A 17,818-nucleotide genomic window follows, 5' to 3' on the forward strand; every position below is an offset into this window, starting at 1 on the left:
CTCAAAATATCGTCTCTTGTGAAATATTATTAAAATTTTATGTTTTTCATATCCCTATACCATCAATGTTACTACGCCAAAAAAACCTAGCAATATGTCAGCACAAAATGAGATCATGCATCACTTTTTTTTCACTGGTGCTTTCCTCAGCCTGGTTTCTCCAGCAGGGACACGATTCCTCATAAAGTAAGATAAAAGACAAGAAGAAAGCGTTTGCCACTATGAATGAGGGGAGGTTGAAAGCTCCTTTGGTTTTCCCTTGTCAGCTTTATTAGATTCTCATTGAACAGTATAGTGGGCCACATTTCTGTCATCTTCTTTCACTGCAGCAGATGCTTCTCATGTCCTGCACTATATATTGAGTCCATATCCATAAACTCTATGGACATAAAAACATCATCACTAGGAGCTTATGACAAATTACCCCAAGAGATGGCCTTGGGTCACATTTTCATAATCAATGAGCTGGATCTCAAGGAAGGACAGAGGGGCTGAACACATTCGATATCTAACCCCCCTGGGAAGAAGAAAGGCCCTCTTTTGGCTACTGTCAATACACCCCAATTAATTCTTACTAGAACTCAATCGTTTCTCTCAAAAAGATTGCAAGGGGGTTTATGCAATTGCCCAGAAAAACATAATCAATACCATGGATGGATGGATGGATGGATGGATGGATGGGGTGTGCACGAAAACAGACTAAAAGCGGCACACTGAAACTGTGAGGGGTCCGAAATAGAGCGTGGTACCTCCTGCTAGAAATGAGAGTGGAAAGCATCATTTGTCACTGTTAAATACAGGCTGTAAAGTTGTCTCACTGCTGTATGAAGTATGGAGTGAAGAGGGCCTTTCAAGTGTGTATAGAGAGCTGGACACATTGTGGATAATCAATGTGCCTGACAATAATAATCTATCTCAAACAATCCGCAACACAGGCATTTTTCTCTACAGGGAAGCAGAAGGCTTTGTATTCTCCCTACATTTTTGTCCTAAACTCTCTTTCCTGTAATCGCTCTGGTATTGTGCTGGTAACACTTTCTGTGAGGAGTAACTGGAGGCTTGGGCAGATCATGACACTGGACTCATCTCTAGTTTCACAGTGGTGTTAAGTGCCGTTAGGACGCTCCATGTGATATGTTTCTGATCCTGCTATAACACCTCTCTCCCTCCCTATCGTACTTAGTTAATAATGTAGATGGTTTCTAATTTCCAAACTTGGTGATGAGCAAACTGTAGAAGAGTAACGGCCTTGGCTCTACTTGGAGGGCTTTCTATGCAACAATGGAATATTTTTAACCTGTCATCCTTCTTTATTGTTGTCAGGACTTGCTGAATCTATCGCTCCTACATTTTCAGACCCACAGATTTCTGAACAGAGCCTGACAGAACCAAAGTTGGAGGAACTGCTATGGAGATTAGTAAATGTAGTGGCTTTATCTAGCACAGCACTTCCTGTGTTTATCATAAACATCACCAATGTGGTAACATCAGACTTGTGATGTTTAAAAAAAAACCCTTGACATTTGCAGGTTTATAGGCCTACACACACACACACACACACACACACACACACACACGCACATGCGCACGCGCACGCACACAAGATAGATAGATAATCACGTGTTTGACAGGCATTTAGTGCGCTCGCTCGGAAAAGCGCATGCTAAAACCGGCAAGGCTTTAAAACGCATACAAATAATGAACTTTCGTGAGTGTGAATAACTATAGTTTTCCGTGAGTATAACTCTACCTGTAGCATGTGATGTGAATGTATGTCACGTTGTTCAGTATATTGTGATGAAGGCAAATGATAGAATATGTAAAAAAATTATTCAATAATTCACATGCGCGTATTGAACCGTGAATGCCGTAGCGAGCGGTTCAATATTATATTGATATTGATTTTAATTTGTTAAAGGTCCCATGGCATGAAATTTTCATTTTATGAGGTTTTTCATTAATTAGGGTTTATGAGGTTTTTCATTCATTACATTAATATGAGTTCCCCTAGCCTGATTATTGTCCCCAAGTGACTAGAGATCGGTGTAAACCCAGTTCTGGCTGTCTTTCTCTGCCTTTGAGAAAATGAGCCCAGATGAGCGGATCTTGAATTCTCCTGTCATGATGTCATAACAGGACAGGTTTCCTCCCCTTCTTCTGCGTTGCCCGCCCAGAGAATTAGTAGAGAATGGGTTCAGTTTATCAGTTACGATGTCAGCACAGGCTTTACCATATGGATTCGACAGCACCGCTACAAACAGTGAATAACACTGTTCATTAATGCCTGATCTGGAATCAGTGATTTCTGATGTGTAGCTAATCATTCAAGTTCACACAGACTTTCTTTCTAAATCGTTTATTACTGTCAGTCCTGCCGCTGGCCGTCTTGATGCATCAGTGAATCAAGCCAGTGACTAAAACAATCAACTTCACGTCGTTTTTGTTAGTAGCATAACACAAATCTGTTATTTAAATGATTAAACTACAGAGAGAGATCAAAGAACACTCTTTATAATGTTCGGATCTGATCTGTCAATCACTCATATATCTGCAGTGCACACTTGTCCAAACTGCCGTTATAATGACGCTGTTATGCTCAACAGAAGCTCTTACTGTATTCATGTCAATGCCATGTTTGTTGTCAGCTGTGGTGAAAGGATTTTCTGAGAGAAATAACGTTGCAAAGTTCACTCATGTTTATTCAGAGCTCTCAGATACAAACAAAATAAACTTGAGCTCTCAACAACTCTGTACAATAATACTTTCTCAGCAATATTTCCCCAGCTCTGTCTCTCTCTCGACTGGCAGTGAGTGCTGCTGCTCGCCTCACTAAACCACGCCCCTTCCGCATGTTATCACATTTCAAATGCAAAGATGTCAGCCAATCACAACAGTGGATGTTTTCACTGAAGTCTCGCAGCAGACACGCCCCTTGAAACAGAGCATTCAAGACAGAGGGCTAATACCAGTATAGAAAAAATGCTTTTTATTTCTAAATTATATTTTTTTTGATGTAAAAACCATACTAACAATATAAGTACACACCAGGAAACATTATAAAAAATAAAAAAAAATCCATGCCATGGGACCTTTAACTCACATCACATTCAAGTGAACTCAACCCAGATGCTGTTTTACGTGGACTTAAAACAGCTCATCCCTAGGAACAGCCTCTCACTTCCTGTGTTCTTCAGGTTGTCTTATAGCACCACAGAGCTGGCAGATATTAGATAGATTCTGTTTTTGGAATCCTTAGTACAAAAATGCACTGAAAAATCCCACGCAGATCAAAAATGCGCTTTACTACAGCTCTCTACACAAATTATGAAATCAGCCCACGCACATACACATCCCAGAATCTCTGGGCTTCAGGAATCAAAATCAAGATGCTAAAATTAAACAGCTTAAAATCAAGCTGAAAGAGAGAAATATAATGAAAGAGACAGAAAAACACATCATGACATTTAGTTAAGAACACTGAAACTGCACAAACATGCACATGGCAGCAAACTGTCACGCTAGTTACTCCACAGGAAATGCTACGGTGAGATGACAAACCTGATTAAAAAAAATATATATATGAAAATTGGCACATGCAAATAGAAAGACCTATACTTTTTCTACTGAACTGCACTCGATATCTCCAGCTGCTGTGGTGTTTGAGGAGGCCACAGTGCATCTGACACATAAAGAGTGTGTTTGCTGTGTGTGTCTGTGTATCTGTACACACCCGAGGACAGGAAAAGGAAGTGTATGAGAGATGACAACAGCCTATCTGCACTACTATACAAGAGTCAAAGCCAATGAAATACCTCTAGCAGCTGGGGACACAAACCCTCAGCACACAGTCTACAGCACTTTCACAGCCAATAAATGCCAAGAAAATAAAAAACAGACTCTAAACTTGCAAATGTATTCTTGTTTGTGCCTGATGTTGCAAAGAGGCTCACCAAATAGAGACCTTTGGGGGCTTTCGGATCAAATCAGCTATATGTTATGCGAAGACTGAAGGGATAAACAAGACCTCAGGATGGAACACTTAATGTTACTGAGGGGCAGTGAGGCTACAAAAACCGAAAGATATTCCAGGGCTAACTGTGAGTTAGTGCTAATGTTTTGAGTCCACAGGGGACATGAGGGCTAGCGCAATGTGCCTGCATGATAACAGTATGAGGGATATTAGGGTAATGTGCATGAAGAACATTTTGTATTCTCATCTCATGAAACAAAGAAAACAAGACAGACAGAGACAGAGAGACAGCAGTTAACGGTTTGTGTAATAAGGATAACAGAGGAAGTGTGAAATATGTCAAAGTGTGTATAGAATATTCTAGAGTGGAAATGATTCACCCCACTGAATAATAATATCTCCTTTCATAACTAATAGTGTAAATAAGAATCTATACCCAGAAGAAAATTACACTTAAATATGTCTCCTTTATAGAGAGGAGGAAAACAAACGGCCACAACAAATTTAAATAACAATAAAATAAATCCTCTCTATTAAACTTTCACCAAACCCTGAAAACCACTGCTCTATTGTGAGATAAGTACTTTTATTCAGCAAATAATTATTAGCTCTAATCAGCAAGGATGCATAAAAAATAACCGTATCAAAAGTGACAGAAAAGATATTTATGTAATTTATTATAATTTATTTCATATAAATGCTGTTCTTTTGAACTTTCTATTGATTAAAGAATCCCGAATGTATAATGGATTACACAAAAATATTAAGCAGAACAACCGTTTCCAGTATTAATAACTATTAAATGCTTCTTGTGCATCAAATCTGCATATTAGAATGATTTCTGAAGGGTCATGTGACACAAAATAATGGCTGCTAAAAAGTCCGCTTTGCCATCACAGGAAAAAAGTACATTTTTAAAATATACTAAAATAGTTATGTTATATTGCAATAATATTTCACAATATCACTGTTTTTACAGTACTTTGTATCAAGTAAATGCAGACTTTGGTGAGAATAATAGATTTCTTTCAAAAACATTTTTTTAAAAATCGGTTGTCAGTGTCATTGTTACAATGTAATTATATATTTAAAAATTGTGTAATATTAATTAACTACATGTACTTACTAGAGGGTTAGGGTAGGATTAGGGTTTGGTTGAAGGTTAGATGCATGTGATTATACATAATTTACTATTATTACTGAAGTAAGTAAAGTAAATGTAACATAAGGACACTGTAAAATAAAGTGTTGCCAAAGAATCTTACCTTCCCCAGACTTTTGAACGCTATTGTACTTTATTTTATAAATGTGTAGAAAACAGCAATGTAACAACAAAAGTGCTTGCCAAGCCTAAGAGTTTTCCTAGCAAATGCCCTTGAGATCCACACACAGACTCCCTCATATCTCTGTAATTTATCTACATAAGGTCAATGGTCCTCCCCCTGGTCCCCTGGTGCTGGTGTGGCTGTGAAAGAGCCCTGTTCAAATAAATGCTTCTGGCTGATAAATCCCAGAAGTCTGTGAGGGGGTGTCTAGATGCTGTTTTGACTGTAATTAAGTTGTGAGACTGTCTTTATGGGCTATCTACGTTTCCTGTGCATGTCTAATGCCTGCTGAACGGTACGTCCATCTGGGGTGTTTGAATGGCAGTAAAGACAACTACACAATGGATGCCAGTGTGACAGACACATGGACCAACAAAGGCTTTTATATGTACAAATTAATTAACTACCTTGTTTAAGCTATGTCTCATGTGTTTTGTTGCACAAGATACTCATTTAGGCTTTGTAATGGAGGCATTTACATGCAAATCACACTGCATAAGATCCTCAAATCATCATTCTACATAATATTTATGCCCCGTGTGGTGAAGTTTGGAATGGCATACTATTATTTTCCTGTACCCAACCTTATCTCTTATTCTATGAAGCTGCATCAAATCAGTGATACAATCTGTAGTTCATAAGACCAAAGCCCTGCCCTCTGTGAGGAGACAACTAATGTAAAATTCATTTCCGTTGAGAAATAACCATAATGCTATCTGCTGACAGCTCACCATTCAACAGCTCTCAATCTCTCTGACAGCACAGGCCAGCTGGGTTTGCTCTTTTCCTGATTTAGAGGAGATGGGAACAGACAGGAGGGGTCTCGTAAATATGATGGATACACTAACACTACAAGGGGTGGAAAAGCTTTTTTTTCAGTAATGACTATTCTGACAAAATAAACACTCTGGGGAGAAATAGGTTTTTGGATATCGTCTTCAAAATTTGATATGCCTGATTGGGCTCTAGGTCATAACATTTAGGTCAGGCTAACATAACAACTTTGGCAAAAGTAAGTGTAAGCCTTTGCGTGTGTGTTGCCGAGGACAGTGTGTCCCAGGAAGGCCCCTGCTGTTCTTCCTCAGTCCCAACTGTGCTGTCACTTACCTGGGACTAAACTCACTGCCAGTGTAAAACCCAACCAAGCATCAGAGAGGCAGTTAAGCATGTGCTAATGTGTCCCAGGAAGGATCAGATTCAGTTTCCTTTTCATCCCTCACATCTTGCTGCATAATTTTGTTATCTTTCTGATTTTGGTATCCTTTACAAAGGTGCCACAAAATATCAATATATTACTATATTCCAATATATTTTGTCTTCATTACAATAGTGCTACCACTTTTTTGTACATGTAGCAAAGGTATCATGTTGCAATTGTATCATTGTGCACCATGGTATATGTCAAAGTACCATAACTTCTGTTATAGGAAACGATTACTATGGAACTCTGTTTATTATGCTACAGTGTAAAAGACAAAATAAGAAATAAAGAAATAAAGAATTTGTAAGATATAAATTCAAAATAATGGGAAGCAAAGTCGCAATTATGATTTAAAGTCACATTGTATGTGAGATATAAAGTCGCAATTACAGAAAATATATTTATGTGACAATTAAAGTCACAATTATGAGCTATAAAGTCATATGTGAGATTTCATGTGTAAGATGTGCAGATGCCATAAGTCACATTTGCGAGAAACAAATGAGATATAAAGTATCATTGTGATATAAAAAGATGCAATTATTAGAAATAAAGGCATTATGAAATGAAGTCACAATTACTGTTGCGCTTAAATGTGTATTTTAATACACAGCCCATAAAACGTATTTGGTAGCTGTCTTTGGTAGCTATTTATTTTGCTTTCCTAACTATACGTTACAATATTCTATCCGTGACCCCATTAAAACAGGCCTGAGACCCATTTTTGTTCTACCAGAAGAATTACCTTATGGGATGCGTATTCTCTATGTTTTGTCCCCTTGTGTTTCTCTGTAGTGAGGAGCTCCCTCTTTTAGTCTGTATAAAGCAACAAAGGCTGAGTGAGTGGACTTACCGTCTCCTGAGGGTCTTTGGCACTGGGCCTCTGTGAAGTGGGAGCAGACCCGTCCTCAGTCCGCTGGTCTAGTTGGTTGCAGTCCAGCTGAACAAGCCCCTGACACTCCAAATGACATGTGTAGCTGCAGTCTGGAGGCCAGAGACAAACAGAACACACACAGTCACTAACAGCCATGAAGCACACAGACAAACAGCACAGCTCAGAGAGCCAGTGAAAGCTGCCAACACTCTTGCAGCTGCTTTAAGAGAAAAAGTTTTGAAAAGGCTGGAGGACTGGGTCATGTGTTTTATTCACTGTAAATGTCTGTGTCAGCCTGAGCGCAGAAGTCTAGGCTAGAGCTGGTGATGATAACTGACAATCTGCATGTCTCGGACACATAACACAAACTAGAGAAGTGTATGCAGACAGTGTGTCTTTTACATTAGACAGAATGTCTGGTGTATCCTACACATAAACATTAATTATGTGGAGTGTTTCATTCATGTGAAGTAATAACGGCTCTGTTAAACAGTGCCCTATTCATTCAATCTCAAATGATCTGACCCCAAGATAGATGTTTATAGAAATCAGAAGAACGTATTTTATTCAATGATATCTGTAGCAACTGTGACCTTTATCACAGTGATATCCATTGTGCTTTTTGCAATAGACGATGCATGGCGCCATCTAGTGAAAGTCTGATATGAAATACTGCATTGTTCGCAAAGGAGAAGCATTTCAAAACGGTGTAGTGAATCTGTCTCTTAAACTTTAATACTTCTTAAGAGAATAGATAGATAGATAGATAGATAGATAGATAGATAGATAGATAGATAGATAGATAGATAGATAGATAGATAGATAGATAGATAGATAGATAGATAGATAGATAGATAGATAGATAGATAGATAGAACCAAATGTATTAAAATTATTATCATAAATTAAAAATAGTATAATATTAACATGTCAATCATTAGTAGTAATATTAAAAATATATAATTAAAATTACCATGCAAATGCTACCATTGGACTTTACATGGTAACAGAGAGAAAAGGCTCAATCGCTAGATGGCGCCAAAGTGTAACGTCATCAAAGGTTAACGGAGGCCAGAAAAAAAGCTTATTAACGGGAAAATATAATTCCTGCCAAGAAACATAGATTTAATTAACACATAGTTCTTTTTTCCCCCCGTCAATTTTAAATTGCCCATCCAGGGCCCTTTTCCCACATCTTAGCTTTGGAAAGTGGACAAGACATCTTGGAAACCACAAGCTGCCCTCCTCATCCTAAAATTCACATTAGCATCATAACAGAAAGAATAAAACGACCTCAGAGCAGCAAGCAAACTCAGCAGCTAAAAAGCTCTCTGTGCATTTATATTCACTGCTCACAGTCACACGGTAACCAAGGAAACGACACTGCACCACTGGATATTCTTGAGCATAGGCTGACCATGATTTTACATGACATGGTGTCCTGCAGTGAGGCTGCAGCTTCATTTATATTTTATAAATGTTCTGTGACCAACAACATGTTGTGTTTTAGTGATAATGACAAAGAAATGTTTTGTTTTAACTATACAGTCAAATGATAACAATGACTAAGGTGTTTGTCTCTGCACACAGTGGGGGTGACAGATATCAACAGCGAATGCTGATTGATTATCAGGGGATTGATTATCAGTGCCAAACACATTGCTACTGTCATTGAGGAAGAGGCGGGAGGTGCGGATCACTGTGAAAGGAGTTTGGGAATTCTAAGAGCCACTACACAACACTGATAACACACATGGAAAATGGACGTCACTTTCGATGGTTTGTTGCCGCAACGCTGGCAAAATATAAATCTTCAGGGAGTGTTAAACAGGACTATGAGAAAGAGTGTCCAAACCAAACAGAATGACTGACTCAGGGTCAGGAAATGCATTATGGGAGGAGGTGAGGCTTCCGTCCGGTACCGACTCTCACCTTCAACCTCAGGCTGATATCTACAGAGCGGTTTAATGCAACACCCTGATAACTTTCTGCAGAAACAAATGAAAACCCTGGCACGTGCAGCAGCAGTCAGGTGATAATGGGTCATCCTACAAAATGGGTGCCATCTGTCTCGCTCTATACATTAGCAAAAAATTACTTCAAGAAAGGATGAAAACTTTTACTATGTATCTACTGTAGACATTTTTCAAAGCACATCTGAAAATATATATACATTTTTTTAAATTCCCCTTACATTTTTTTAACTTACAAAAAAATTATATATATCATTTTATTTTTTAGATTTCAGTTTTCAGTTTTAGATTTCTTCTTAATAGCTTTTAACAAGACACATTATTAAAAGAAATGATGAAAACTTTTATGTGTTACTGTGTTACTGTAGACATTTCACAAATTACATTAACATCAGCTTTGTTTTTCTTAGACTTCTTTCATTTTTACTTTAAAATAGGACTGATTAAACATTTTAACATTTAACAAAAACTACAATTTTGTCATTATTTTAAAACATTTAATTAACTTTAATTAATGTATAATTGAAAATAAGGACTGCGTCAACATTGTTAGCATCCCTTTTTCCACTTTTAATAAACTATTACATAAAAAAGCATCATTCTTTCAAGAAGACAACCATTTAAAACCAGTTAAAAGTCTCCTCTTTTATCACATTAATGTTCATATCTTACCGTCTGAATAGAAAACATTAAAGAACTGATAACTAATCAACTTTAACTCTCTTTAAAAAAACATCTTGTAGTTTTATGGCTTGTAATGCTAAATTTATCAGTACAATTTTCAACTACCATAATCACTGTTATGTTACCTTTCTGAAGATGCAATGATGTCCTAACATATACAAACCTTTACTAATTTAGCTTGAGATGGCACAATGCAATGTATTCGTAATAAAAAGTATTTTAAGGCATATTTAATGCCTACGCAATTTTACTTTTTAAAATCACTTGCATCAAACTGGAAAGGCACCCGTTTCACAGAATGACCCAAATAGAAATATGAGTCAAAGAGTTTAAAATAAAGGTGTTATTTAGCAAGTACTAACAAAATAGAAGCCAAAGAACTGATGGGTTCCAATAGTATCAGTTTATATATTTTATTCCATCCAAATCTATGGGACTTAGTTAAATGTCCAAAACAAGATTGGAGGTTCACAACAGGCAAATCTTCTTTGAAACTCTTTAGATTACACGTTGAAGTAATTAGTGCAACTAGAACCAATGTCTTTATCCTTTAAACTGTGCATACCCCCCCATGATCACATGTCCTTACTGCAGTGGGTCTGAACCCCCTAACCCTGATTAATCTGAGCAATGTGCCGCCAAGGGCTAATTACTGACCGTCAGCTTCTGGGGTTACAGACAGTAACGCAGAAGATCAACGGAGAATTAATTCGTATTTAGACGTGTCCTCACTCGGTCTGAAGGATAATACAATATGCATTATTAACCCACGATGGACCAGACAGAATATGGCTGGCAGGTAGTACCATCTGCCTGTGATGGTAAATCAGTGCTACAAAAAACAGGTAATGCCTACATTTACAGATTTAGTTGTATTTACCAAAATAAGAAAAAATGAGAAAGGAAGGTATCAAGCCTAAATGGAACAGCATATCTCCATGTTTCATAGATTCACATTCCAAGCAGTGGCAGTGTTGTCCTGCATTCTGTCTTATAATAATAATAATAATACTGATTTCATTAAATCATTTATAATAGCTATAACTAATTTATTGTACTTCAATATAATGCTCTATCTATCTATCTATCTATCTATCTATCTATCTATCTATCTATCTATCTATCTATCTATCTATCTATCTATCTATCTATCTATCTATCTATCTATCTATCTATCTATCTATCTATCTATCTATCTATCTATCTATCTATCTATCTATTAGTGTCTCTACATTTTTTTATATATTTTGTAATCTTCTGTAGTTGTTATAACCTCTAAATGTTTGTTAAAGTGTTTTATTTTTATTTTTTCTCAACAATAGCAGACACAGGAAGAGAAATGTGTATCATGATGATAAAAAAGTTTAATAAATGATAATTAAAAATCACAATACAGTATATGAGGGGGGGGGGATCTAATGCTATATCATGCATTCTGACTTACTGAGTTGGATTATCATCATGCTAACTTTTTTTCCAAGTATGGCCCTGTATGATGTCATAAAGGGCAAAAGTCCTTGTATGGGCCCTTCACCTGCACACCTCATTTTGTTCAATCAATCAACAATGTCACTAAAGAAGTGTGTTTTTGGTTTTAAGGGAAAGATAACTGTGTTCAACTTTCCAAATAGCCAAGTGTTGTTTTTTCTGGAGCAGCAACGAGTTCTGCACATGTATTTGTTTGTTCCTGGTTATGAGTCGAAACTGCATCAAATGTCTCTGTTTTATTGGCAATCGGTGCATAAGTACATATAATGTAAACAACATGAACGTATAGTAATATAGTATAGTATAGTAATATAAATATAATAAGACTCTTCAGAGACTTACACACTGTGTAACTTTTTTACTTTATTCTTAGCTAAAAACACTTAGTTCTTTCAAAAATATATGTGCTCATTAATGTATATTTACTTCTTTCAAGTTATAAAGTATTCTCGTAAGTTTATAATATGCCATTGAAAATACATACGGGTGAGGGTTCGAATGCCGGTCGTCATGTTGCCCCTCCATCTTGAAAGTACATTAGCCAAAGAGGGACATACCGGTAAATTCAAGCTTCGCCTTTCACGTTTTAACACTCGATGGCACCGTTTCGAATGTGAAGAGGGGGATTGCCATGTTAATCTTGGACTAAATCGGCCACCGTAGGAGTTAAAACGAAATCAGAATTGAGAGGAACAGAAAATATTATTCCCTGGATGGTCATATACCTGTACGCCGCTAGATGGGGGAAAATATCACACAGTGTAGCTTTAAAATGAGACGCAGAAACTGTGTGTAGCTGCATCCTCCTGAGGTCGCATTTGAAGGGTGCATATGTCATCGAGGTGGACCCATTAAGAAAAGTAACCATTAGCTTGCAAAGTAAAATTGAATGTTTATTTTGCCCAAAACATTTCCATCTAAAATCCTAATGTTGATGGGAAAGTTATTGGCCAACTTCACTCATGTGGAGAAAAGTCTAATAAACACTCAACAAATTGTCCCAGAAACACATGAAACCGTGACCTCAGACTTGTTTAGCCGTAGACCCTTCGGTCACACTCATGTTCTTGAGTAAGTTTGCGGTCATTGCTAGAGAAACCCCATCATCAGAGCATTACCAGCGTCGTTTACATAACCTGGAATGCTGCAGAGCTGCTATAAAACAGCAGTGCTTTTGACAGAAGGGGTCAAACCCTTTTGCTTGTCACTTTAAACACAATGTTTATTCGACAATGTGTGGAATTTCCTCAGTACGAGAGGTCAAATACACATTTCTGGGCCTGTCCCTTTAAAACATCACTTCCCACTTGAACATGGTCACTTCCTCTTGGAGGTAAGCACATCTGATGATCAGTAGAAACCATTTGGTTCTTAAGCTAGAAAAGTGTGCCGAACTCCCCTCCGATAGCTGGAATGTAAGGGGAGTTTACAGAGGGAACAAGAACACTGATGCCTTTTTGTCCCTCACGAGCCTTCTCGCCTCCCACTTCCCTCTGACATTTCTTCTCACCCCCTCCTCTTCCATACATCAGCATTTTTCCACCCCAGGAGTCACAGTTCCTTCTCAGAGCCACGGCTCACATGCACCCCAGCTGCACGCACCCACCTACCATCCCTTTCACTCAACGTTGCTGTCTTTCTCTCTCCATTTCTCTGACTCTGCATCAGTCAGCAGCATTTTCTGCCATTTCTTTCTCTCAGCCAAGTCAGGGAACCTGACCCCATAACCTTGCTGTGCATTTTTCCCCATAATTCAAGGTTGCCCTTCAAAACAAACTGACGTTTCATCGGTCCATTTCATTCACACAACATGGCATCATCCTGGATCATATTCCAACAACCTGGTCCCAGTGGAACCTATCTGACTAAACCCTGTAATTTAAGCCCGAATTAATGTTTCTAAATTAAAAACAGACACAAAACGCAGATAAATAGACACAGACGCACAGCAGTTCAACACACAAACTGGTGCATTCAAACAGTAAAAAATGTGCTAAAGTAAAGAATCTTCCTTAGACTCACATACAATGATTTTCTTTATTAGAGGTGAAAATAAATGAGTGTGTAGTGTTATTATAAGAAAGCAAGCATAGCTTAGACATTCATAGGCGACCCCTGCCTGGGATAATAGTCATGGATAGTTAGTGAGTGTTTTAGTCAATAATTTAACTGAATAGATTTCATCTGTCTTAAGGGGGACCACACAACAAAATCTGACCTTTCTTTCTCAGGTATTATTCTGTAGTAATTTCCTAATAGAAATACACTGATATTAAAATTATGGCCAATGCTTCCAAATGCAACATTCCTTCAGATCATTCATATCATTTTCACCTATGTGGATATAGAGGCTGATATTCATGTAACCATATGAATGCTTAATTCTCATTCGACACTAAGAAACCTCACACCCTGAGAGCCTTCATTTTTCTTTATTCTTATAACATTCCTCTCTTTCTTTCTTTCTTTCTTTCTTTCTCTCTCATTCCTTGTTTTATTCCCTTCCTCCTCAGCTTCATTGTTTCTTTATTTGCCATGTAGACACCCCCACATTTAGTTCAGTAGAAACTGGAAAAACAGGATCAACCCAAAACAGAGAAAATACTGAACACTGTGAAAGCTCTTTTTTTTAACTGGATGAAAGCTTCTCTCTCTAAAGTACATGTTTGTGATGATATATTGATGTCCACAAATTCACATTGAAAATTTGGAATTGAAAGTTGAAATTAATCCTTGGAACTGTTATGATTTTAAAGAATTTCAATCTGAATCAAAATGCTCTTATTAGAATTACTACAATATTAAAGGATCTTTTGTTACACAGGGAAGAATTAACCTGCAGTAAAACAATGCCTGGCACTCTGTGTTTATGCCCTAGTAAAACATAATGAATAGAAATAGCCCAGACCCCATTTATGCTTAGCTTAGGAAAACCAAGGCCTACTGAGGTGTAAAGTATTGACAGTGCAAATCAAGATGTTTTGTCTTGTGCGGCATGGATAAACCTTTGGGGTCTAAAGATGCTGAAAGAGCACTAAAATTCAATCTAATGGATTTAATAAGCTGCACTGGTCAAGTCACTGCGGTCCTGAACACATGCCACATACACAGACTTACCTCATGTACAGCTAATTTCTGCACAGAGAATATCAAGTTGAGTCTGATTGCATTGCACTGTGGGTGGGAAATCGCCAATTGAATATGAAAGTAATTGTGAAGGTAGAGTCGTTAGTGACAAATAACATAAAGAAGTGTGTGTCTAGTGTTTACTTTGAACACAGATGCTGACAAAGTTTGAATATAGACAGGTTTGTTTAGGGTCTTATCAGCATTTCACAGCCAAGCTTTCACAATCAAGCTCACACAAATATATTCAGTGTCAAGTTGAGCTGACAGAATACTTTTATACCTCACATCTATAGTTATTGTTAAGGGTAGACCTAATGGCTCAATAGATTTTAGGTACTTTGTTCTTGTGCAAATTGCATCTTATTCTGAACAAGAACAATCTTGCAAAGAAAAGAAAGAAAGAAAGAAAGAAACCAACTTATTCTGGCAATAACAGGTTTATATAAAATAGCTTATGGGTTATGTCACAATAATAGATCAAATATTAGGTAAAAAAATAAAAAACAAATATTATATATATATATATATATATATATATATATATATATATATATATATATATATATATATATATATATATATAAATGTAGGTAAAATGATACAAGGTTATTTTAATATTATAAAATATACACTGCCGTTCAAAGGTTTTTGATCGGTAAGACGATGTTTTTAGAAGAAGTCTCTTATGCTCACCAAGGCTGCATTTATTTTATTTAAATAAATAAAAAAAGAAATATTGTGAAATATTATTAAAATGTAAAATAACATTTTCTATTTGAATACATTTGAAATTGGATTTTTTTTTACTGTGATGCAAAGCCGAATTTTCAGCAACGCTACTCCAGTCTTTTCATCTGATCCTTCAGATATCATATAAAATAATTGTAGATAATATAATTCTTCTAAAACATTAAAAACCAGCAGTGTATAAAAAAATAACTATTTAATATTATAAAATAAATGTTACACATATAAAAATCCAAGCAGATTTTTAAAGCTAAAAAGTCATTTTTAAAGCTAAAAAGTCATTTTAACATGATTACAGTTGACTGATTGTTTTAGTCATTAGTATACTCTGGACTATTAGTATTTGTGTTAACCTTATTCAAACATTCAAAACTTCTAAACGAGATTTTAAATCCTCCTTGAAAAGTTGGGTATTTACATCATAACATGAAAAATTCACACCGCCTGCTGCTGATCTCTGTCTCACTCAGCATGTGTCATCCACAGCAGTGAGTCGGTGTGTGCGGGAGTTGATGTCTAACGTCATCATGAAGCAGAAAGGGTGAGAAAAGTGCTGCCATCATCTTATGCGCTCTTTAACTCATAAGCATTTCCAGCAGAGACTAAAAATATTTGCCAAACAGCTTTAGTGCTAATTGGATTGGCCATGACTTAAAAAAGTGAAGTATATACTGTGACTTAAGAGCCAGATGTGACTCCATTAGCAGAGCTGTCAGTCTTTCCAATATGTTACTATAAGATACTTATCCATGTATCTTATCACACTGCTAACCAAACTCAAGTACCCCATCCATCACCTTCACATGTGAAGCCATCAATCTACACTGAAGACTTTCTTTGAAGCAAAAACTTTTCATTCAAGTATGATACTAAGTGAATAGAAGGGAAGTTTACTTGCACTAAAGCAGATCACTTTTTATTCATTAGGCTGGTGTACTGTATACCAGTCTCTGTCTACTCAAAGTGGGATTCCGGTCCAGATCAATGGGAAATTCAATTTCAACTCCCTTGGCTTCTTATCAAAATGTAATTTTGCCAAAAACAGCACTGAGATCAAATTCATCCACTGATGCCTGGTTATCTAACTCCACTTCATAAACAGCAAACGATCCATGAGAAGTACAGACATGAATCCGTATTAGATACAAACACAATATATATATATATATATATATATATATATATATATATATATATATATATATATATATATATATATATATATATATATATATATATATATATATATATACACACTTTGTATTAAACTTCATTGCACAAGTCGTTTAGCTACAGACATTAATGACGCCTCAAACTGGGTGATTTTTTTAGGGAGAGCTATCCTATTACTTAATAAGCAATCATAGGACTTATGAGCCTGACAGATGATAAAATTAACAAAAATAAATAAATAAATAAAATAAGTGAAGAGAGACCTAAGCTTCAAGGAACAATAATATCATTAATTGGTTGCAGTATGCAATATCACAAGAAACCTATAGCATGCCAAAGATCACCAAGAACATCCCAGCAACTACTTAGAACACCCTATAGCGATCACTGAGAACACTTTAGAAACCACTTACAACACCCTACAGATCACCCTGAATTCTGTAAAAAACTCTTAACACCCTAAAAAACAACTGAATGACACAGGGATCACCAATAATTCCACTATATATCACCAAGAACCCTCTAAAAAGCTCTCACAACACACTTAAAATCCAGCTGACACTCAGAACATCACAGAGATCACATAGAACAAAATTCCACTAAAATGACAGAGATCGCAGACAATCCCATCAGAAACCAATTCGAATATTATAGAGATCACACGGAACCCCTTAGAAACCACCTGGATTCTAGAACATCCTAGAGATTGTTTAACACCCAGCAACTGCATAGCAACGGCCTACAGACCAATCAAAACACCATAGAATGGTGTCAACTAGGATTGCCATAGAAATCACTCAGACCAGGATCATTTCTGACCAGGATCAGGTAAATCTGTGCTACTGGCATTGGAACAGCTAAAGTACATCACATCAGTGTGATAACTAAGCATTATTCTGACTCCATGTATGCATGATTGCATGACACTCTGTCTGCCTGGTTTACTGGCACATTCTAGAGCCACAGAAGCTTTTAAAGGCTAAGTTACAGATCAATGTCTGTCTATTCAACACGTGAATAGACAACAATAGATACAACATGAGAGAGAAAAAGACACAAAGAGGGGAAGAAACGGACCAAGAGAGCAGAAAAGGAGAGCAAGAACGTGATGCGCTAACAAGAACAAAACAGGGCTATTTAAGGAAGGTGAAAGTCACTGCAGAGCTCAATGACAGAAGCCTAATTGGACAGGTCTAGTCACAGAGGATAAAAGTACGTTAAGTTTGGATCACATTCACTTACTGAACCAAATCCC

The 17,818-nt window shown here is 36.8% G+C and overlaps 1 protein-coding gene across 2 annotated transcripts in view; it reads right to left on the reverse strand.

Moving 5' to 3' along the window:
• Positions 1-17,818, reverse strand: part of rassf5 (Ras association domain family member 5) — a 45,451-nt gene that overhangs the window by 18,871 nt on the left and 8,762 nt on the right. For both annotated transcript variants that reach the window (XM_067430935.1, XM_067430937.1), the window contains exon 2: positions 7,350-7,480. In XM_067430935.1, the coding sequence (XP_067287036.1) occupies positions 7,350-7,480 (131 nt within the window). The remainder of the gene's footprint in view (positions 1-7,349; positions 7,481-17,818) is intronic.

The sequence above is a fragment of the Pseudorasbora parva genome, chromosome 22 (genome assembly GCF_024679245.1).
Source record: "Pseudorasbora parva isolate DD20220531a chromosome 22, ASM2467924v1, whole genome shotgun sequence".
Taxonomy (NCBI): Eukaryota; Metazoa; Chordata; class Actinopteri; order Cypriniformes; family Gobionidae; genus Pseudorasbora; species Pseudorasbora parva.